This window comes from Euleptes europaea, chromosome 6, assembly GCF_029931775.1.
Source record: "Euleptes europaea isolate rEulEur1 chromosome 6, rEulEur1.hap1, whole genome shotgun sequence".
NCBI lineage: Eukaryota > Metazoa > Chordata > Lepidosauria > Squamata > Sphaerodactylidae > Euleptes > Euleptes europaea.
Window position 1 is genome coordinate 53,389,364 of NC_079317.1, and position 24,011 is coordinate 53,413,374.

General features: G+C 39.5%; 1 protein-coding gene across 1 annotated transcript in view; it reads left to right on the forward strand.

Annotated features, from left to right (window-relative positions):
- STARD9 (StAR related lipid transfer domain containing 9) overlaps positions 1 to 24,011 on the forward strand; it is a 105,609-nt gene that overhangs the window by 36,762 nt on the left and 44,836 nt on the right. The window contains exons 8-17 of the mRNA XM_056851284.1: positions 6,708 to 6,777; positions 8,389 to 8,461; positions 8,975 to 9,042; positions 10,939 to 11,036; positions 11,390 to 11,590; positions 11,944 to 12,041; positions 12,889 to 12,966; positions 13,462 to 13,536; positions 14,170 to 14,349; positions 22,806 to 22,857. Coding sequence (XP_056707262.1) covers positions 6,708 to 6,777; positions 8,389 to 8,461; positions 8,975 to 9,042; positions 10,939 to 11,036; positions 11,390 to 11,590; positions 11,944 to 12,041; positions 12,889 to 12,966; positions 13,462 to 13,536; positions 14,170 to 14,349; positions 22,806 to 22,857 — 993 coding nt within the window. The remainder of the gene's footprint in view (positions 1 to 6,707; positions 6,778 to 8,388; positions 8,462 to 8,974; positions 9,043 to 10,938; positions 11,037 to 11,389; positions 11,591 to 11,943; positions 12,042 to 12,888; positions 12,967 to 13,461; positions 13,537 to 14,169; positions 14,350 to 22,805; positions 22,858 to 24,011) is intronic.

A 24,011-nucleotide genomic window follows, 5' to 3' on the forward strand; every position in this document is an offset into this window, starting at 1 on the left:
AGAAGTATCTCTTGATGATATATCTTCCTAGAAAATGTAATTGCTCCCCTAAATTATAATTTGGTCAACAGAATACTTATAGAACTATTTGTTATTCCCAGCCTTTCCTTCAAGAGAGACATTAAATCTTTGCTTTGAATTTATAGTTTACAAGTAAATAATAGATGAATAATCTGTTAAACAAGTAGAATTCTTCTATGACTTCAGACATTTTTCTCTTAAATAATTACATACCTATCCTCAGGAGATGATAATGGTGTTTCCTGACTGAATTTATCATCAGAGCGGGTGGTCTGTTGTTCTCCCACTTTCTAATAAGAATCAGAGTAATGGCATAACAGGGACATTGGCATTGTCCACCTTGTGGGAATCCTGCATGGAGTATGCCATATAAGGCTTTTGATAGTTATTATCCGGGACTTGCGATAGGCCCATAAATTCCAGTACATTTCCAATGGACTACTTTTCCTAACAATGCAGCATTGCAGTTCAAATTTTAGAAAGACTTGGCAGGATGCCTAAAAAAGTGAAACGAAGTCTTTGTTTTACAGTGTCATGTGATTGGCTTTCAGTGCTGTTGTGAGAGCAAATGAGTGAATAGATTTTATCCTGGTAACGTGTAACATACAACTTGCATATTTAAAAGCTTTAAAAAGGTATATTGTAAGAGTTTTACATTTCTCCCCCTTGTTGATTTTAGTTATTTTTTCAGAACTGTGATTCATATTTGTGCAAATATATAATTATGAGTTAAGCTTCACAGAGGCTAGTGAGAGTTTTAAACAAAGCACTATATCCTGCTAGCTGGAATATGTGTGTGTAAAGTGCTGTCAAGTCCCTTCTGACTCATGGCGATCCTATGAATTAATGACCACCAAAATGTCCTATTGTTAACAGCATTGCTGAGATCTTACAGATTGCTGTGTTTTCCTTTATAGAGTCAATCCATCTCATGCTGGGTCTTCCTCTTTTCCTGCTGCCTTCCACTTTTCCTAGCATTATTGTCTTTTCCAGTGAGTTTTCTCATAATGCAACCGAAGTATGATAGCCTCTGTTAGGTCATTTTAGCTTTTAAGGACAGTTCAGGCTTGATTTGATCTAGGACCCACTGATTTGTCTTTTTGGCAGTCCGTGGGATCCGTAAAACTCTCCTCCAACACCACATTTCAAAGGATCAACTTTCTTCCTGTCAGCTTTCTTCATCATCCAACTTTCATACCCATACATAGTAATAAGGAATATTATGGCATGAATTAACTTAATCTGGATTTCAGTGACACATCCTTACACTTAAGAATCTTTCCTAGGTCCTTCATGGCTGACCTGTCCAGTCCCAGTCTCCTTCTGATTTCTTAGTTGCAATCCCTTTTGGTTGATAGATGGAGCCAAAGGGGAAAAAATCTTGAACAATTTCCATTTCCTCATTGTCAGTCTTGAACACATAAACACATGAAGCTGCCTTCTACTGAATCAAACTCTTGGTCCATCAAAGTCAGTATTGTCTACTCAGACTGGCAGCAGCTCTCCAGAGTCTCAGGCAGAGGTCTTTCACATCACCGACTTGCCTAGTCCCTTTAACTGGAGATGCCGGGGATTGAACCTGGGACCTTCTGCATGCCAAGCAGATGCTCTACCACTGAGCCATGGCCCCTCCCCTTAAAGTTTAGTAATTCCCCAGTAGTCATTACTTTTGACTTCTTCATATTCAGTTGTAGTCCTGCTTTGGCACTTTCTCATTTAACCTTCAGCAGTAGTCATTTCAAGTCTTCACTGTTTTCTGCCTGTATTGTGGTATTATCTACATATCTCAAATTATTAATGTTCCTTTCCCCAATTTTCAGTCCACCTTCATCTAAATCTAATCCCATTTTCCTGATTTCTAATCCAGATTGAAGAGATAGGGAGATAAAATACAACCTTGTCTAACACCTTTGCCAATTGGAAACATTTTCCATATTCTGTCCTAACCGTGGCCTCTTGTCCAGAGTAGAGGTTGCGCATCAAAATAATCAGCTGCTGTGGCACACCCATTTCCTTTAAAACCAACCATAGCTTTTCGTGATCCTCACAGTCCAAAGCTCTGCTGTAATCTGTTATTTTCTCGTACGCTCCAGTAACCAACATAAATTTGCAATATAATCTCTAGTGCCTCTTCCTTTTCTGAATCCAGCTTGAACATCTGGCATTTCTTGTTCCATATACGGAACTGGAATAGACATATGAATGTCAAGGAATTTTCAACGTGAAGTAAGCCCCAGTGAGTTCAGTGGGACTCACCCAAGTAAGTGTGCATAGGATTGTCGCCTCAGAGTCAAAAAGACTTTGTGGTTTTGAAATGTAATTGAGGGCCAAACTTGATGTTGTTTTAAGACTTAAATCAGGCCGCCCACCCCAAGCTACTACTTGCCCACGTATGTATTTCTCCCCCATGGGAAACATATGGGAGAGGGGATATTTGCATGAGAAAAACAGCATAGGAGAAAAGAGTTGATCCTTCTTCATGAATGCCAAGGTTCTGATCCCCGAATCCTCCTTCCTTATGGCCTTAAGAGAAAAATGAGTGATCTCTTTGTGGATCACATGTGGATCACCGTTACATCTAATTTGGCACTCAAGCTAGGCCTGTGATACCTTACAGAAACTCAGCTGCATATAGCAAGGTTCCTTGTCTATATATTATCATCACCATGAACATGGGGTTGTATATACACAAAAGGGATGTTTTCATGGAGATGCTCCCTCCATTGAACTAAGTGGAGATGCCTGCTGGTGTAGGGATGTATCTGAGAATATAGCAGCACTCATATGCTGTAGATTGTGGGCATTATCTTTTTCGAAATAACTTTTAAAGAAACAATATAAACAGTTTAAATACTATTTTCCCTGAAGTGTTACGTTTCTCAATGATGAATGCAGTTTATCAGTAGGTCAAAGCATTTTAAAGTGCTTATTTGCTATTTTATTTAGAAGATTTTTCTGCAAAAAATAACACAATGTTAAATGAGAAAACCATACAAATCATCAAAACTCTAACAGCAACAGAACAGATAGCCACACTGTAACAGCAGTCAGTCATAAAAACAACAATAAAGAACAATATATTAATAGAAGCAACAGAATCAGCAGTAAAAATCAATATAAATCAGCAGGAGAAAGGGTAGTTCAGCACCATGTCAAATCAGTTCAGTTTATTTACCGCCAAATTATTTCTGGAACAAAGTTTATGAAAATGTTGCAAATGCAGAATTGTTCTCAAAGCAATCTACCACTGTTTGTTTGTGTAGAACTAACCAAAATGAATTTGAATTGCATTTGATCAGCAATCCTCCTCCATACAATTGGTCATGTGAATGAAATAAGCGTGTTTTCACTGAGGGACACAGCAAAACTGACATCTTCCATTTTTCTAAACACCATGGTTATTGAAGACTAGCTAGTAGTTTGCTGACCCAGGGCTAATTGGGAGGGAACGCCGACGCGCTAACAAAGTTATAAGACATTTCTCTTAAATAACATTTTTATTACAATCATAACTTTATTAAAAATCAACTTTAATAATTAATTGTAAAGATTGGAATGGAAGTTAGATTAAATTAGGCCACAACTTGGCCTCAGTTGTAACTAAAATATACAAATTACATTTAGTCCCACACTCCATGCTTCATAAGCGCTTTTACTTTCTTACAAGCAGTGTATTTCTGGTTGCAATCTTTTTTAAAAAACCAAAAAGAGTATTGAGCATTTTGGATAGTTTCCAGATTATTATTAGCTGCAGCTAATGTTTTTGGGCTGTTAGCCTTTTTAACTGTTTAACTGAATTCAACTTGGGAATGCTTTCAAAATTCTCTCTTATAGATGGTTCAACTGTTAAGGAATCAATGCCTTTTAAAATCAGGAAATGATGTAATCCAAGACTTTGAGATTTCACTGTGATATTTAATAACAGCCATTCTTTTGCAAAACAACAAACAGTGCTTTTTATGCCATTCCTTATCTACTAGCATTAAGGGGTTTTTTTTAAATACTTACTAAGACTAAAACATGTATTACAGTTTCCATAAATACTTACAGAAGAAAAGCCATATTGGATCATGCTTAGGGCGTAGCTATCTGACACCCTAGGGTTGCCAGCTCCAGGTTGGGAAATACCTGGAGATTTTAGGGGTGAAGTCTGAGGAGGGCAGGGTTTGGGGAGGGGAGGGACTTCAATGCCATAGAGTCCAATTGCCAAAGCAGCCATTTTCTCCAGGTGAACTGATCTCTATCAGCTGGAGATCAGTTGTAATAGCAGGAGATCTCCAGCTATAGGTTCTATGACACCCTCACATTTTTATAGTGAATTCTGTAAGTTGCAGAACTGTTTTCTTTTGTCTGTCCTGAATTCATTGGGTGAAGTTATTTTACTGTTCTAATAGCTCTTCTAAAGTGACACAGAGAGAAGACATTTTCTCACCCCCTTCATGCACCATACATAATTGTATAAGCTTCTCTGATGTTCTACCTAAATCATTTTTGCCTAAACTGGAAAACCTTATCTCTTAAGGAATTCTCTCCCACATCATTATTGGAGAGCCAATGTGGTATAGTGGTTAAGAGTGTCAAACTAGTATGTGGGAGACCCAGGTTTGAATCCCCACTCGTGCCATGGAAACTCATAAACACATGAAGCTGCCTTATACTGAATCAGACCCTTGGACCATCAAGTTACTGTTGTCTACTCAGACCGGCAGTGGCTCTCCAGGGTCTGAGGCAGGGGTCTTTCACATCACCTACTTGCCTAGCCCCTTTAACTGGAGATGCCAGGGATTGAACCTGGGACCTTCTGCATGCCAAGCAGATGCTCTACCACTGAGCCACGGAGGCCAGTCACACTCTCTTAGCTTAACCTGCCTCACAGTGTTGTGAAGATAAAATGAAGAGGAGAATGATGTAAGCTGCCTTTGGGTCTCCATTTGGGAGAAAGTCTGGATAGAAACGAATTAAATAAATAATTTTGATTGTGCTTTCTTGCATTTTTATGTGTTTTTTTTGTTGTACTCGTGCCCTAATTTAGTAAGGGTGACAAGCGCACAAAAGCAGACTTCTGCTTTCACTTTATGCTTCATACATGACTAGTCTAAACAGCCTAAAAGCTACTCCATAAGAGGGCATATTCCATTGGGATAGCTTGTGTTATTCTGTTGCAGCAAAAACAGCCAAGAGTTTTGCAGCACTTTAAGATTAACAGCTGTATTGTGGCACAGAGCCCACCATGACAGAAGCATGAAGTATTATCCTCAGTTGGCAGATACAGTTATATGCAGGGGTGGGGGGAATGTAATCAGTGCTGCCAAAAGGCCATGAAATGCAAAATGTACAGAAAATATGTGACCTTTCTGTGTAAAGAAATAATAACACATGCTGTTTCAAAGCCCACCACCCACCTCCACCCATGGAATGGCTTTTTGGGGAGGGGCACAAGACATTGCAAGGGAAAAGGAGGAAGGTAGAAAAACCCGATTGTAGAAGCAGAACTCTTTCCATGGTTCTTGGGATCCAGTTAATTGATTCCACCCTGCTTGAATATAAACCAGGTGATATGTGACCAATGAATTGTGCTAATCAGCCTTAATAAATCTGAAGAAGCAAGATATTGATATCTGAATTTCCTGCTTATTCCTTGAAAATAAGCTATGTGAGTTAATTTGCTTCAAGACTATGTAAAAAAGAAACACATTATTTGGCAGAACAAAATTTAAGATAATATGTTTGATCACCCACCCAGCTGTTTTTAGCTCCATAAAGGGCGGTGGGGGGAGTAGATAACTATAGATTATGCCTTTTCCCTATTGTGGCTAAAACTGGAGGGGGTGTCAGTGAGGGAAACCATGTAAAAGAAATTCATTACTGTAATCTTTTTTTGGTACCAATTTGTATTGATTCCTGTGGCACAGTAATGATAGCTAACTGTGCAGTCAGCCCTAAACAGAGTTAACCCTTTGAAGCCCATTGACTTCAAAGGACTTAGAAGGGCGTGACTTGCTCTTAGAAGGGTGTGAATTGCTCTGTTTGCTATCACTGCTGTGTGATGTGAATTGCACTTTAAGTCTCAAGCTGTTTTCATTGTACTGGGTTGTAAAATTAACTGTTTTTATTTTCTGCCTAGCCCTGACCTGGATGGCCCAGGCTAGCCTGATCTCGTCAGATCTCAGAAGCTAAGCAGGGTCAGCCCTGGTTAGTATTTGGATGGGAGACCACCAAGGAATACCAGGGTTGCTGTGCAGAGGAAGGCACTGGCAAACCACCTCTGTTAGTCTCTTGCCATGAAAACCCCAAAAAGGGGTCGCCATAAGTCAGCTGCGACTTGAAGGCACTTTACACACACACACACACATTTTCTGCCTAATGAATGCACTGACATAGGTAAGGATCCAAATGTCTGTGAGCAGAATACTTTCCACTGGGAGTTTCTGTTCCACTTTGTACTGCAGACCCTTGTATCCAACTGAGGCATTTGTAAAATCGGGACCATCTGGGGTAGGATTTGACATAAATGCAATAAAATGTGTCCAACAAAGAAAATTAGCCATTCCCCCCTCCACACACACACAATGTTCATGCAGAAATAGTTTCTGCTCATGCATTTTTAATATTCATCCATATTAGGCATAATAATAGGAAAGAAATTTTGTTAACCATTGGTCATTAATTTTAAAATTCTCTGCTAGGACTGTCTCAGCATGTGGTTACGGACTACCGTCAAGTAGTTAGACTTTTGGAAGAAGGAGTAGCAAACAGGTATTTTATTTCAAATTCCCAAAAACATGTTGGCTCTCTTTTTTATATATTTATGTTGGTTGTTCTAGGTATATTACCATCTGTCCTTCCTTCAACAAGGTGAGGTTAATACTTGCAGTTAATCTGTAGAAAAATATGAAGATGGTGCATGGCTTGATAGTATCAGAAAAAAAAGGAATACAGCTTGATATAGTTGTAGGAACAGTATCTGAGGACAATTTAAATCTAAATTGATGTTTTGATGTATCTAATATTCTTCTGTAGGTTCACTGAAGAGCAAGTTAGAATGACAGCACTACTGAAGTCTACAGAATTCATAATATTTTGCAAATGTTGTGCATAATGTTAGAAATATAATGTAGGCAATATAGCTGACAAAGTCAATCTGAGTATATCTAATTCCAAATGTACCTTGTGAATCCAAAACTCATTACAATATAATTTTAATTTTGTTGTAAAGTGTGCCAGAGTCCAGTGTCTCATACTGCTGTAAAGAAAGTCTAAAAAAGAGTATACAGTATAAAAATGTTTCTAGATATTCACTGTCCTTCTATACAAATGAAGCTGCCTTCTGCTGAATCAGTACCATTGGTCCCTTAAAGTTAGTAGTGTTTACTCAGACTGCCAGTTGCTGTCCAGGGTCTCAGGCAGAGGTCTTTTGTACCACCTCCTGCCTAGTCCTTTAGCTGAAAGTGTCAGAGATTGAACCTGGGACCTTCTTTATGCAAAGCAGAGGCTCTTCCACTGACCCACAGTCCTTCCCCATTACTTAAGTGAAACAAAAAACAATCCCAGAAAAGATAAGTCAATAACTAGATCCTTGAGCCAAACATCCAGACTTATTGACAAATGCCTGCATGGTTCCTTATGTAAATAAATCAGTATTAAGAGCCATAATATAACTGACGGTGGATTTGGATGTTAAGGAATGGTGGGGCTGAGGAGTCGCTTCACGTTCTCTGTGCTTCTTGTGTAACATCTGAAGTTGGCCATTGTATCTGTTGTAGCCAACAGTAAGATGGATAAATCACCGTGGCAGGAGATGCAATTATATAGTGTTCAAAGACATTTGGTTTCTTTTGCTGTTACAGCTTTTCTGACAAAACGGCACAACAAGTGACACACAACAAAACAATTACACAATGATGAAAAGTTGTAGAACACTTTAGTGTTTTAAATGTAAGAACGTTCATTTACTATGTTGGAACAACATGGCTGATTTTCTCCTTTGTTATTCATTATGGTAAATATTGAAGTGTTTTATGATTTCATATGGATGCTAGGCATGATCCAGACTATGTGACTAGTACTGGCTCCAGAGTGTTTTCAGACACATGATGGATTTTGCTGGAGTGAACTAGACTGTGGAAGAAAGGTAAATGTAATAAATTCCATGCCCAGTTGTTTGATGGAATCTGCTTTCACATATGATGAATCCAAGGGAAGATACAGAGCCATTCATAGCTGGTAGTGGAAGTGGATCCAATCAAAATCTTTGAACTTTACCTTGTAAACATGATTCTTATACTTTTGCCTATTTGTTTGTATTATGCTTTGCCTTCCTTATAGAAAACCAAAACATTCAACTCAACTTTTTCTGTTTTTGTCTAGAATTACTGCGGTTACACATGTTCATGACGCCAGTAGCAGATCCCATGCCATCTTCACTATTCAGTATACTCAAGTTAGTTCCATCTTCCATTCAAACATTTTTTGAAAATTAATTGAGACACTGGGTTGAATCCAAAGTACCATGAAGGAAGCTCTGTTCAAGGCATGAAATGGTCACCCTCTGCCATGATGTGAGCATTAGCCCAGGGGAGGGGGAGATCAGCAAAAATCACCCCTTTCTGTCAACAGGAAATAAGCATTGCATTCAATCCAGTGTTTGGTGGTGATATAAACAAAAAAATAACAATTGTGGGTTTTTTTGAAGCCTTATTGCAAGTCTCACATATATTCTTGAATTGTGGTCCAGGGACAGTGTCGGGTCCTCTTATTCTGCATCTGCCTGCTACTGAACTGGTTGGGTTGTTGAAGCTTCTTGTTTAGCAAATCCTGTACTAAACCTGTAACTGCTTCTTCAAGTAACTGGAGAATCCAGAAATGACAAAAATCATACGCATATAAACATAGCTTAATTTGTTTAAATAAATGTGAGTTGCACATATTAATACTTTATTGCATTTTCCTTCAGGCTATATTAGAGAATAACCTGCCCTCTGAAATCGCAAGCAAGATCAACTTAGTGGACCTTGCAGGCAGGTAATGTTTCAGCTTTTGGGACAGCTTTCTGTAAGCCAATAATTGCTAAATTTTCCATCCTCAGGGAATAATTTTCACATGGTCATTTAGCCTATGTACACTGCAGAGAAATCTGGGTGGGGTTTGGAGTCATATGTTCAGTTCCTTCTTCTGGGAAACTCTAGGGTTCCCTAACCCACAGTTTGAGAAGCAGTGTCATAAACTGTTAGTTGCCATTTTACGGGTCATACTATTGTTAAGCTCCAGTAGAAAAAGGAAATTAAGCTTGCCTTATCAGTCATGTAGCCTTTGTAATACAGATGTGAGGAAAACAAAGAGAAAGAGGTAGATTTTCTAAGAATAGTATCTAGTAGTAAAAATGGCTTCAGTGGAATGGAATGAAGCACCATGTATAAGGTTAAAATGTTGTTAGTTTGTGTCAAGGAAAATGGTCATCTCTGTATCAGTCAGCCTGACAGGATATAAACTTCAGTGGTTTGGCCATGTCATAAATTTAAAGCTTTAACATGGGGAAGTTCCACATAAAATACGAACTCTTCCACTGTTTCCAAGATAAGATGAAAAGCTTGAGATCGCACCTTTGCATTTCAAAGCTATATGGCTTAACTGCTCTTAGCAATGTCAAAATAGAGGGGGTATCTTGCTCCTCTTTGAGAATCATCTTTTGGATCACATTCTTGATTGGCTTATACTGGTCAGGAGTTCATTGATCCAGTTTCTTGTAAAGTTAGTCTATAATCATCTGGCACAAGTTTTTCCAAGCATGGCCCAATAACACTATCAGGGCCATTTTGCTGCATTTTCTGCCTGGAATGAGTGAATCATAGAGTTGGAAGGGGTCACCAGGGTCATCTAGTCCAACCCCCTGCACAATGCAGGAAATTCACAACTATGTCCCCCCACACCCCCAGTGACCCCTACTCTATACCCAGAAGATGGCAAAAAAAAAAAAAAAAAAACCCTCCAGGATCCCTGGCCAACCTTCTGCTTTGCTACTTATGCTGATTTTAAGGTGATGTAACCTGCTTGCTTTCATGTGTGTAAGTGTAATTTAGGAAGCTAGATTTTGTTATTTTATTGCACCTGCTCGTCCTTTGCCCTATGCTTAAGCCTGAACCTTTTCTTTAATCTTTTCAGTAAAGACTGTTGTTTTTATTGGTGTATTATACTGTGTGTGAGAGAGAGTCCAAACCCAGTTTTTGTCAAACTACCAGAAGGAGATTTATTCCAAGGTCTTATGTTTGGGGGACAGGGGAATCAAATCATCCTTGCAAGGATGTGGTGGGTCAAAAACTCCAGTCTTTGACAGTATGGTGCCTGCAAAATAAACTTCTCCCTCCCTGCATACACAAGGGAATGGTTCTGTATGTATTTATACTTCCCTGAAAAAGAGCCGCCAGGATTTGGGAAACGTTTTATGATCAAGGTTAGTTTGTATAACCCTTAAGAGATTCCTTGTTTTCCTGTGGCATTAAGCTGCAGTCATTTTAATTTTCACATATCCATTTGGTAGAACATGTGCTATCCCCACATAGTGGGTGGAACGGCTCTGAGATTTTTCCTGTGTGTTCTGTTGTGCTCAGCTGAGAGTGCCATTTTATGCATTCCTTCTATGTACTGATCTTGCATTGAGGGCTCGTAGAGAGGGGTTTTCAGAAACAGCCCCCTAATTGAAGAATCACTTCCCTATGCTTGCTAAAACCTGAGCCTGAGCATTTTCCAAACTTCACTTTGGAGAAAATAGTTTTCATGGTGGGAAAGCCTAGCTACTATTTTGGCCTTTTGAAGGCTGGTTGAGGTTTGATTCTCATGTTTCAGTCATTTTCAGATTTGAGTTAAATTGTGCGAATCTTCCTCAAGGTTGATTTACTTATTTAACTCTTTCTTGTGTTTCAGTGAAAGAGCTGATCCCAGTTACTGCAAAGATCGAATTACAGAAGGTGCCAACATTAACAAATCATTGGTGACGTTGGGAATTGTCATCTCTACCTTAGGTATCAATAATGGACCTTTTATTTTAACAATAGCTGTACACCATTCTGCAAAACAAATTGTCCTGCTGCATTGGTATGTGGCCTATCATGATTAATGGTGTTTTAAATATAGATGTTTGCAATCTGTGGAATTCTCATTGTACATGCTGCTGCCTAGTTCCTATTCCTAGTGGAATATTTACCCAGAGGCAAGACATCATGATTTTAATTCTAGGAATGTGCAATATGCTGAGAAGTTAACAATAATTACTTTGGGAAGTCCTTGTGCTGCAAGTCCTTGCGGGTTCCCATTTGTGGCTATTTGTTGTACAAGTCATAGACTGTGTGTATTCCCCCTTTCTTCCTGTTCTTAGCACAAAATTCTCAGATGATCAGCAGTTGCCAGAGTATAAACAGCATAGCCAGTGATGTGGATAGCAGCCACACAGGCAGCCACTGTGGAGCCAGTGTCAGTGGTCAGAGGCGTCAAGCTTACATTCCATACCGTGACTCCATCCTCACTTGGCTTCTGAAGGATAGTTTGGGTGGTAATTCAAAGACAATCATGATTGCAAGTAAGTTTAAGGTATTATTGTTTGTGGTCAGAAGACATCTGTGGTCTAGATACATGTCAATGTGAATATGACTTCCTTTCTAATCCAATCCCCAAGTGAAATAGCCAGGGCATAAGGAAGAAACCTCTTCTGCCACTTCTTAAGCGGAGAGAGGTGCTGGCTTAAATCCTAGACCCAGCTTGTCTGAGGAATAAGAAGTGGTGTGCTTCACATTTATTTGTAAAGCAATTTTAATATATTCTTAAATAGCTTGAGTCCAGTAGCGCCTTAAAGACTAACAGAAATATTTTCTGGCAGGGTATGAGCTACCCACTGTGAATTATCTTAAATAGCTTATCTTTCTTCCTCTGTAGCGATCTCTCCTGCAAGTTCTTGCTATAATGAGACCATGAATACCTTGCGATATGCCTCAAATGCCAAAAACATTATTAACAAACCCCGGGTGAATGAGGTTAGTTGTCTCGCTGCTTTATCCGGTTTTGCAAGTTTGTTTGTGTATTAGGTTATGCTGAATGTCACTTACCAAAACATACTTACACAAACATCAGTTAATCTCTAAGAGATATTTAAACACATTTTGTCATATTGTTTATGTGCATTTTAAATTCTTTGGTAGTTCTTGCATTTGCTTATTGTTAGTTCTAATTTCCTAGGCTATAGTGGATTATAGTAATGGGTTTAATCCTATTCTCATAGTATTTGTTTGCACGCAAGGCAGAGAGGGGCAGTTTTGCTTGCTCCCCCTTAGTGAATCTGGTTTTGCTGCAAAACTTCATCCACGTAGGTTTCCGAACCCTCAGCATTGCCATTTCATGGCTGCCAGGTCTACATATGCTTTCCCCTGGGGCTACACAGAATCCAGTCTAAAATATTTACTTAAGTAATGACATGGTCTGGATTCTAAGCTAGAAGGTGGAGATTTAATGTACATACTCTTGTACACAAGAGGAAATATGAATGTAGCATAAAAACTTTGATTTTTCCAGAGTTGGCAGGGTATAATATATAGATTAATACGTTTTTATAGCAACTTAGTGTTGGAACCGGACTAATGGAACTTTCTTGCCTTTCTCCTCCTACTGATTTTCCTTGGAGATAGGGGACATTGAGGGATGACATTGGGGGGAAGGTGAAATCAGTGGAAACTGCCAAATCAATCTGGATCCAACCCTATTTGTTTTCATACAGGGTGGCATGCAGTATATTTCTTGTAGTACAACCATTATGAAATGGATTGGTTTCATACCTCTTCAGGTATCTATTTAAAAAAGTAAAGTGCTTGTGCTCTTCTCTTTCAGGATGCAAATGTGAAGCTGATTAGAGAACTCAGAGAAGAAATTGACCGACTGAAAGCTATGCTGATGAGCTTTGAACTGGTTTGTACAGATATTTAAGTGTAACCAAAATTAACAATTACTTAGCTCAGTATATCCAACACAGCTACCCTCTGAAACAATAGCTGCCTTTTTTCAAAACCCTCACCCACTGCAGTTAGAAATATTTCATGAATAGATTTTGATTGCCCAGTATAGCTTCTGGTATGCGCCTGTATTTTCTCCTTGTCTCATCTTCCCTCCTAAAGTAAGATAATTTGTCTGCATTCTGAATATTGAAATGGTTCAGAGTTTCCCCACAGGGAGGGGCCATGGCTCAGCGGTAGAGCTTCTGCTTGGCATGTAGAAGATCCCAGGTTCAATCCCCGGCATCTCCGGTTAAAGGGACTAGGCAAGTAGGTGATGTGAAAGACCTCTGCCTGAGACCCTGGAGAGCCGCTGTCGGTCTGAGTAGACAATACTGCCTTCGATGGACCAAGGGTCTGATTCAGTATAAGGCAGGTTCATGCATTGATCTTTCAAATTTTGTTTGCACAGAGGAATTTTAGTCCATCATGGAGTGATGATAAAGATGGAAATTTGACAGAATTAGTTCTTCAGAATGAACTTAAGGTTTGTACACCTTGTAATTTTCCCCATATTATGTGGTGGGAGATTGTGGTGTGTTTTATAAATTCTTCCTTTGTATGAAAACATGTATACTACAGCAGATATGCACCTATCCTCCCCATAAGTGAAACTGCATGGAGAAAATGTCTCATCTGGTGCCATTGTAAGGCACCAGTGGTCTCAACCTGGGGCACTGGTGGTAGGGGTTAGGTACTTTACTTGCTGCACCACTATGGGAGCTTGCACTTGGAAGGGATTGCCAGCCTAATCTTGGATGTGCTGCAGCACCAGCAATACAGATGGCTATGAGTAGTAGTACCAGGACTGGATGACAGCTGGATCCCCCATCTGTCCCTATAAAACTTGAATCCACTTGTTGCTTAGGCGCAGAGGAATCTGCTTGATCCTGTGCCTGACCTCATGTTTTTCTACCTTTCAACTATTATGCAGTCAGCCTCTTGGCTCTGTGTTTCCAACCCTACCAGTGATCACCCGGGACGGTGGGGGCTCCCTTTTCTGGCAGCAATAATAGTAATCTGCATCCTCTCTAAATTTCTACTTGCTTGCAGTAAAAATGGGTTCACATAATGCAGTAAAATCAGCACTGTTTTCTTTTTCCATTTGCACCCCCCAAAGATTGAGCAGCTGACCAAAGACTGGACAGATAAGTGGATTAACAAGAAAGCTATCATGGAAGAATACAGGGTGGATATCAACAAGAAAAAATCTGGAGTGACAATTGATTCCAGTTTACCTCACTTAATGACCATGGAGGAAGATATCCTTAGTACTGGAGTTGTGCTTTATCATCTCAGGGTGAGATGGGATCCAAGTATTTGGGTTTTATTTTCAAATTTTAAAAGCTCTAGTTATCTTAAACAAGAGAAAATGTTGAGCTGGCATTTAAGCTTCACTGGTTTAATAGATATAGACAAAAATCATGTGACATAATTCTGGACAGTGAAGTGAGGGGGGACTTCTTAGATCGCAAGATAATCAGGAATCTGTAGCTCCATCAAATGGCACCTCCAAGTTTGCATCCCACACTTTATTTACATCCATATTTCTTATAAGCAGAAAGGTGTGTTATATTATTTGGACTCAATAATAGCAAGTAGAGCTCATCTTTAGAATGCAGAAACAGAAGAAATTCATATTGTGAGCCAGTGTGGTACGGTGGTTAGAGTTTTGGACTAGGACAAGGTAGTTCCAAGTTCAAATCCCTTCATCTTGGTCATGAAGCTCATTGATCCTGTGCAAGTGCCAGATCCTGTGCAAGTGTAACTGCACCAAATCTGTTTCTGTTTGCTGATCACTGGATCTAAGCCATAGTCAACCGGTAGGTAGGGGTTTAATGGGGGAGAGTACCTCCATTGAACTTGGTCAGGCTTCCTTCCATGTAAGCATTTGTGGGATTCAGTTGCAAGTTTAACAACGGCCTACAGCTATCTGCTTGGAAGTGAGTAAGAAATGCCTTTTGCCCAACAGTAGTGTCCTCTGTGTCGTTAATAATACCATGTTCATTTTAAATCATTTATTTGGAGATGCAATTTATTTTGATATATAATAGACCCCCTGTGCTGGTATAACTTAGAAGTAAATACTAGTGGAATTTACATTTAAGTAAGTGTGCATTATAGTATTGTAATCTTAAGCATCTTGCAGTGCAATCCTATACAAAGTTACCCCAGTCTAAGCCCTCTGAGATCAAAAGTCTTAGAGTAACTTGGCATAGATTTGCATTGTAATATTGGCAGTCAACTTCCAGGGCATTCTGTCTGCCAAATTATACTAAAGGTACTGGCTTATTTTAGTGTGTTCTTTCAACTGAAGTTGTGAACAGAAGCCTGTCTTTGAAATCTGGTATTCAGTAATTCAGACCAGGAACCCTGTACAACATGTGCATCAGCACACTATGTTCTCCTCTCTTTTGGTTTTTGAAACTTCCATGCTTTTATGTGTAGCCTATGAGTACCATCTTATTTCTTCTGGAAAGCCATATTGGTAATTTCAGGCATTGCTTGCACATACTTCATGTACTCGGTTTTTCTCTTGTTTTACCCTGCACGGGACTGTTTGTGGGTATGCTGGTTGTATTGTGCTTTTTTTACATTTATTGACTGCACTATATATACACAGAACAACTTCTTAGGATGAATACATACAACAACAATGCCTGATGACCCAGTGAACTTGTCTCCAATAATACAGTATTGCAAGAATACGTAAATTGGGTAACAGGATTTGTTAGTGAGGATTTGTGTTCGGTTTGTTGGTAGTGTTCACAAGAATACTTTAAAAAATAGTTTCAGAGGATAGCCGTGTTGGGCTGCAGTAGAAGAGCTAGATTCTAGTCCATTAGCACCTTGGAGACCAGCAGGACTTTCTTAGTATAAGCTTTTGAGAGCCAATGCTCCCTTCATCAGATGCAAGTTGGAATGGAGATCTCTCAGTCATTATGGGAGAGAGTTGGCTGGACAGCAGTACATGTGAAAGAGATCTGGGAGTCTTAGTGGACCACAAACTGAACATGAGTCAACAGTGTGACATGGCGGCTAAGAAGGCCAATGCAATTCTGGGCTGCATCAATAGGAGTATTGTGTCTAGATCAAGGGAAGTAATACTACCACTGTATTCTGCATTGGTCAGACCTCACTTGGAATACTGTGTCCAGTTTTGTGCTCCACAATTTAAGAAGGATGTTGACAAGTTGGAGCGTGTCCAGAGGAGGGCGACCAGAGACTTAGGGAGTTGGGTTTGTTTAGTTTGGAGAAGAGAAGGTTGAGGGGAGACATGATAGCCATGTTTAAATATTTGAAGGGATGTCATGTTGATGAGGGAACTAGCTTGTTCTCTGTTGCTTCAGAGACTAGGACACGAAGTAATGGATATAAACTAAGAGAAAAGTGATTCCACCTAAACATTAGAAAGAACGGTGAGGGCTGTTCGATGCTGGAATGCACTGCTTTGGTGGGTGGGGAGTCCCCATCTTTGGAGGTCTTTAAGCAGAGGCTGGATGGCCATCAGTCTGGAGTACTTTGATTGTGGGATCCTGCATGGTGGGGGAAGGGTTGGGGTCACTGGGGGATGTCGGGGGGGAGGTAGTTGTTAATTTCCTGCATTGGGCAGGGGGTTGGACTAGATGACCCTGATGGTCCCTTTCAACTCTATGATTCTATGATTAAGTCCCAGTCAGAAGATGGGAGGGGTGTTGCAGAGGAGGAACTCAGGATGAAGAGGTGCAATGTGCATTGTACCTTTGCACCCTGAGTTCCTCCTTTGCAGCACCCCTCCCAACTTCCAACTGGGTCATAAGGACCTTATATCCCACCTTCCGACTGGGATATAAGGACTCAGAGATCTCTGTTCCAACTTGTATCTGACAAAGGAGCACTGACCCTCGAAAGCTTATACCCTGAAAATCTTGTTGGTCTCTAAGGTGCTACTGGACTCATCTCTATCTGAAAAAAAAAGATTGAAAAAATGATTGTAATTTCTGTATGTTTGGGACTGATGCAAGAGGCTATGTTTCCCTAAATAAAATACATTTCCCCAGGTGTCCCACTGAAAGCCAAGCCTTGTCCAAAAATGCTTATTCTTTTTTTAGCTTGCCAGGACCACAGGATGTTCATCTTGGCAGGGTAAGATCTCCAACACTTGTAGAAATAATGACTGGCATAGAAGAAGAGCTACTTTCTGCACTCTACTCTTTCTCATAATACCTTCTAGAGATGACTTTAGGGGAAAGGAGGCTTTGTTTGCCCACTCACCAACAGTACTCTCATTAAGTCCTCATAAGTCTGTCTCATTTACAGTGCACTAACAACTTTGTCTCCTCTTTCTTTGCTTCTAGATCCTGCCTTTTCTTTTCTTTATGCTTTGACTTTTTTAGATTCAGGTGTGTGTTACCTTCATCTGAAGAGGAAGAAGGTAAAAAATTGATGTCTTTTATTTATACAATACCTTGCCAACTTAGGGGAGGGGCTGTGGCTCAGTGGTAGAGCATCTGCTTGGCATACAGAAGGTCCCAGGCTCAATCCCTGGCATCTCCGGTTAAAGGGACTAGGCAAGCAGGTGATGTGAAAGACCTCTGTCTGAGACCCTGGAGAGCCACTGCTGGTCTTAGTATACAATACTGACTTTGATGGACCAAGGGTCTGATTCAGTGTAAGGCAGCTTCATGTGTTCAGGTGCATGATGAATAGCAAAGGAATCTAGCTTCCGAGCATACTATATGAGTTGTGCATTGATCATAATGCTCTTCTTGTAACTTCAGATTATAATAGCTTCTCTAATCGACATTGTTTTTTAAAGTTCTGTAAGGAAGAAAGGACATGTACAATGCTGTTGTAGACAACCCTTGTATAACCCATAGGTTTACAACAGCACAGAAACTTTTAAAAGAGGTTTTTTTAATAATATGTTTTGTCATTTATGACATGTTTGAACTTTACATTATTATTAAATCAATTCCAGTAGAGGGGTAGTGATAAAAGGCCTTTATTTTTTTTAATGAACATAAAAAGGTCACTCCAGTTACAATTACATAATAAATCTCAAACAAATCCAAAATTCCTCATGTTAAGTTCTAAGCATTACCAAAAACGAATTAACAATATTAACAAAATTTATATTAGAAATTTTAATTTTTAACACCTGAAGTCATATCAATAATTATAAGCAAATACACGTTGTAAAATCTGATCATAGTCTGTTCCTTTATTCCACTACCTTTCCCCATGACTGAAAGAGCAAAGCTGGATCTACTTCATTTCCACTAATCTATCCTTTCTAGTATAGCAATTAATAGTCTTTCCATCTCAACAATCAATAACTTTTTTGATCTGGAACACTTTATAGTATCCAAACTGTATCACAAACTCTTTTTTTTTTTTTTTGCAGTCATCAATATATTTATGATAAATATATTTTACATAGGCTAGGTAAAAAGCAATAAGAGCCCCGTGGCGCAGAGTGGTAAGCTGCAGTACTGCAGTCAAAAGCTCTGCTCACGACCTGAGTTCAATCCCAACGGAAGTTGGTTTCAGGTAGCTGGCTTAAGGTTGACTCAGCCTTCCATCCTTCCGAGGTCGGTGAAATGAGTACCCAGCTTGCTGGGGGTAAAGGGAAGATGACTGGGGAAGGCACTGGCAAACCACCCCGTAAATAAAGTCTGCCTAGAAAACGTCGGGATGTGACATCACCCCATGGGTCAGGAATGACCCGGTGCTTGCACAGGGGACCTTTACCTTTAGGTAAAAAGCACAGTATGATTTGTTTCATATATTTCCTGATTCTAAACAAGATTATTTCACAAACAACATTTATAAACATATTCCAATATTTCAAAACTTTGGGGCATGACTGTCATGTGTGCTTAGTCAATATGTACTTTGGTGTATTTCCAACATAAGAACTATACATTTTATTTAGTCTCTGGGGAGTAAGATACTACCTATATATGATTTATGCACCTCCTCTAGATTTCAACATTGCAAAATAATCTAAAAGCTGCTTCCATTCTTCCACTTTAATCTATTATGCAATCGTTTTCTACCAATGTAATTAATATTGATCTTGTTCTCCACAAGCTAATCCCAGTAAGATATTACATATGTGGAACACAGCATCTTTCAAGTTTTCTTCTACTAACAATCTTTCAATTTTTATTAGTTTACTGTATGCCAGTTTAGAAAGCCTCTTCAAGGAAAATATCCTGTCCAGTGTGCTGTTCCTATAGAATTGTCAGGAATATCTATCCTGTGAAATACTGTAATTTGAATGTCACAGTGTCCCAGCCAAAACTTTATCGATTTTCTGATGACATTGCCCTATTTTCTCCATTTTGGAATGCTATTGCCCTTCAGACAAGCATGTTGGCAGCAAGCCAGCAGTTGTTTCCCGAAAAATGACAGAACAAGTCTTAATTCACACAAACAGCAGGTACAGTAGTAAAACTAGGAGGAATGTACCATGTCAGGCTGTCAGTTGAGAGCCCATGACTGAATGTGTGCTAGTTTTGTAATTTCATTCATAGTCAAGTATTCCATCATGTCTCTACTATGGAGCCTGAAATGGTACTGTCTAGGTACAGTGTTACTACTTGCTGTTTGTGTGAACTAGGCTCAAATGTTTGGCAGTTTGAGGCTGGACTGGGCAGAAGAAAAAGAAGGGGAAAGAAAAGGAGTTCCAAGACCATACATACATAACAAAACCGGACATGGAAGTTCCTACAGTAAACATAGGCAACTTTGTCTAAAAAAATGGTCCACTTCTTTTAAATTTCCATAAGATATCACTTTAGAAGTTTCAGCTGGGATGTTAAAGGATGTACCAATAACTTTCACCTTTCCTAATTTCCTATTTGGGGAGCACATTAGTGTTTTTGCTACATTTAAATAACTGTGTTATCCCCATCCCCTTTCACTTCTGCTCTTTGTGGTTATAGATTTTTCTTTATACATGATGCAAATTGCTTTGGGGAAAGATTATTTTTTCAGTAGTTGTGTTTGGAAATCAGCACTATCTACTTTATAGGCAAGTGAAATAATTGCATAGCTGGTAACAAGGCAGCCATCCACTTGGCAGTTCAGTTTGCTTAATAATTTCCATTGATTGCACATGGAATGAATTGTGCTTTATGTATTGGACTGCAGTCCATGTATATGTTGACCTTTAAAAGAAATTTTACATAAGAAATGTCCTTTCTCCTTTTGAATTGAAATAAAAGCAGGAGATAATCAGAATAGACCGAGTAGTTCATTAGTTTGCAGGTCCAAACAGAGCATGTTGCAGAAGTCTAGATATTATTAGGTATGAATTATCGTGGTTGGATCCTTTGTGTCAAGAAAAGGGCAGAGCTAACAAAGCAGATTTAGGTAATAAATGTTAATCTTAGCCACTGCCACCACCTGGACATCCAGAGCTGCACAGGATGTACCTGTGTCTTGGGTCAGTCAGATTGTTGGATTAAATTTCAGTCTTGTTAAAGTTAAATTTCAGGTTGTTCACTGTCCTACAGTACAACACCAAGACTTAGGTTTGCGGCTTGAGACATTCCTGGATCCATTGCTTCCAATGAAGATCCTAAAGACCAGAACAAGTCTTCTTTTAGAGCTTAAAAGTAAAAAAACTGCACTTTAAAATTGGGCCCAGAAGCCAGTGAAGATGTTGCCAGGCACTGAGATTAGGCACTGGTTCATAGTCTCTGCTGTCTTCCCAAAATCCCAAAAATAATGAATGACACATGCACATATCACCCCTACTCCCCAGTCTGGGCAAAGTACTGTAATAGTATGCCCTGATACGTATAGTTTGAGCAGACTCATGCTTGGTTTGAAGGCCATGAACCACTGAGCTACATCAAGTGAGAGGGTGTTTGAATTGAGTTAGAATCAGGATAGTAGTCTCTGGGGCCACCAACACCACTCCTGAGACCACCTTCGTAAATTAAGGCAGCAGGATGGGCATCACATTAACTACTACATCTAACAGCAACATCACAACACACCATATATATGATCAAAATTAGGGGATTACCCAACCAGGAGCTGGAGAATAAGATGGAATCATGAGAGACCATGGCACCTTCTTCTCCCTACCCACTGAGCCTACTTTTACAGGTGGGTTGAGGGGGAAATATTCCTCTTCCCTCTGCTTTATCCACCCAGGTCTTGTTAATACACACAAAAAACAGCATATTGCATAATACATATACCAGTTCAGCATGTAGGTATTTATTTGAAAGTATCTTTTAGCTCTATGGTCCATTTTTTTTTTAAAAATGTGAGCATTATTTCACACAATAAAAAATGCTGGAAATCTACAAGGAATTGCAGCAGGGAAGTGACTTGGAAATTCCCTGCTGCCTTACTCACTCTCCTCCTGACCTCCCCTTCCAGAATTCTGTATGCTGTCAGGGGCTTGAGAAAGATGAATTTCCTCTCTGCTGTTTGTTTTCTCTCTCTTCTGTATATCAGACCAGGTTGATTTCAACAATCTATGCCTCTTAGAGCAAGCACAGTCTACATCAAGCTTTAAAAAAAAAATTTCCTTGGGTTTATTTACAAAATCATAATTTTGCTGCTTTTGGGGGGGGGGTATGGGGACTGGCCGTTTACTGTTACATTTTGTGATAGTGGGAGATCTCTGAAGGTGATGTGTCGCTGATAATACTACAATGTTAAAATTCATTTTTTTTTCCTTAGGGAAACTTGCTCACCAGTAATTATCGTTCTTCTGTGTTAGTGTCTTATGTACACATCCTTCCTTGGATCTCACTGACTCACTTATTCATACAGGTGTTGAAAGTGTTAAGATACTTTACAGTAAATTAGAGCCTAGACGTTTGGTAGTGGTCCAATACCCTGATTGTTCAGAAGTCTGCATGGGAGGCTTGTGTAAGTTTTTTTCTAAAAATGAGCATCAATAGGTATTTCCCCAAATAATTACCTTACTTCAAGTCCTGTCATTAAGTACATAATCAACTACTATTCTGAAAATAAGACATTTCCCCCCCTAAGGTTCAAAACATGTGGTATGAGGTTTACCAGCATTAAAGCACAGAGCAAATAATGATGCAGATGGGATGGTATTCTGAGCTGTGGTGATTCCATTGCCTTTTAGGATTTTGGTGACAAGGTACTTCCAGTTGCAGCCCAAATAATGTATTTTTGTTTGTAGAATACAAGCTTAATTTACTAGTTCTGCAAGATGTTTTGTTTTATGTTGAAATGCCCGTGGAAAAGATACAGTGTTAATTATTAGAATTTTCCCAGTGCAGAGTTGATAGGCACTTGACACCTGCTGCTTACAGTTAATTATCTCACAGAAGATTCGTTCCGCAAAATTACTTGACTCCAGCAAGTAATAATAGTCAAGTTGTGCTAAAACAGCTATAAGAGGCTAGTGTGACTAATTTAACCCACTTGTGTGGGGTGGGGAGAGTATAAACTATGACTTGGATCCACCAAAACATTTCAGTGGAATGAAGGATTTCCACCTTGCCTCCCCTTCCCACTGCAACCCAAAACCCACTGCCTCCCCAATGTTCTTCCTAGGGGATGCCCCCCCCCCCCAGAACAACATTTTAAAGTACATTTTTGGGCTACAGTATGGGAAAGATGAGAAAGCTATGCTCCAAGGGCATAAATATTTACACCAATGGTAGAGTTCCAGTAGATCCAAGCCTTGATTTGTGCATATTTATTAGCTTATATCAGTCAACAAGGCTCTAAAATTACTTAATTCACTGTGATTGTGTCAATTTTTAGGAAGGAACAACCAAAATTGGAAGATGTGATTCAAACCAGGAGCAGGATATTGGTAAGATTTATTAGCAAATCAACAAATAAAGCAGTGTTATACTGGGGAAAGGAGCTATCTGTTTTCTTTGGAGGAGGGCATAGTGTAGAGTGTGGCATTATTGAGGCGATACACAGAAATAAGGTTAGCAGGAGGAAGATGGTTACAGCAAAACCCAGTTTGAGTCTGGGACCGGTGGATAATTATTTTGTCAAGGGAAAAACAGAGGGCTAATAGAGTAAAGTAGAGTTTGCCGACTCATTTATATTCATACTGTAGTAGCTGCATCTAAGAGAAAAAACTTTAAGAAAGAGAAAATGTGGGCAGGAGTTCAAGGAATTTCCCATTAGTGAAAATCTTATCTGGTACGAGAATTTGGGTGTATTTGCTGAGCAGATATCTCCGCGTACCGCTCCAAGGAGGATAACTGGACCAAGCTAGAGACATTTTACATCCGATGGAAATGCAGGAACTAGTGCTCCACTTCCTGAAGTTCAAAAGTTTGAAGAGTGTGAAAGCAAGTCTCAATCCAGCCAAATACATCTTAACAAACAGCTTGAGATTTCACATGAGGAATTGAACCACATGGAAGAGATTGATGACAAGGAACAGCTGAGCAGAAACAAGAAGAGATGGGCTCTGCTAGAAGAAAAGATTGAGTATAAAATCAAGAAAAAACTGCAGGAATTGTCAAGCAGTATCTCCAGAGGTTTTCAACACAATGAATTTTGAAACTCTTCGTTAAAAGCCATCCCTAAAGGCGATAACATTAATGATATACTATCCTTGGTTCCCCAGGTTCTGTAAATGAAGGTGGTGGTTTTTTTCCCTGGATACCACATTTCCATCTCATTAGTCATTTAAATTACTAACAGTGCATTCCTAAGGAGAGTTACTCCAGTCTAAGCCAATTCATTTCAATGGGCTTAGACTGGAGTAACTTTCCTTAGGAATGCATTGTAAAGGTTACTTTCCGTACCAGGCTCTATCACAGCAACCTCAATAATCAGGGAGTCATCTGTCTGGATATTCTGGGCCCCCGCTTTGACTATTTCAAAGGTTTTGCTGCATATTTGTTCAGTCTTAACAGACTGCAATCCAGCTGATCCTCTGGTGGGAAGCACAGCCACTTAGCACCTGACCAACAGAGCAGAGCATGACAAAACAGCCAGACA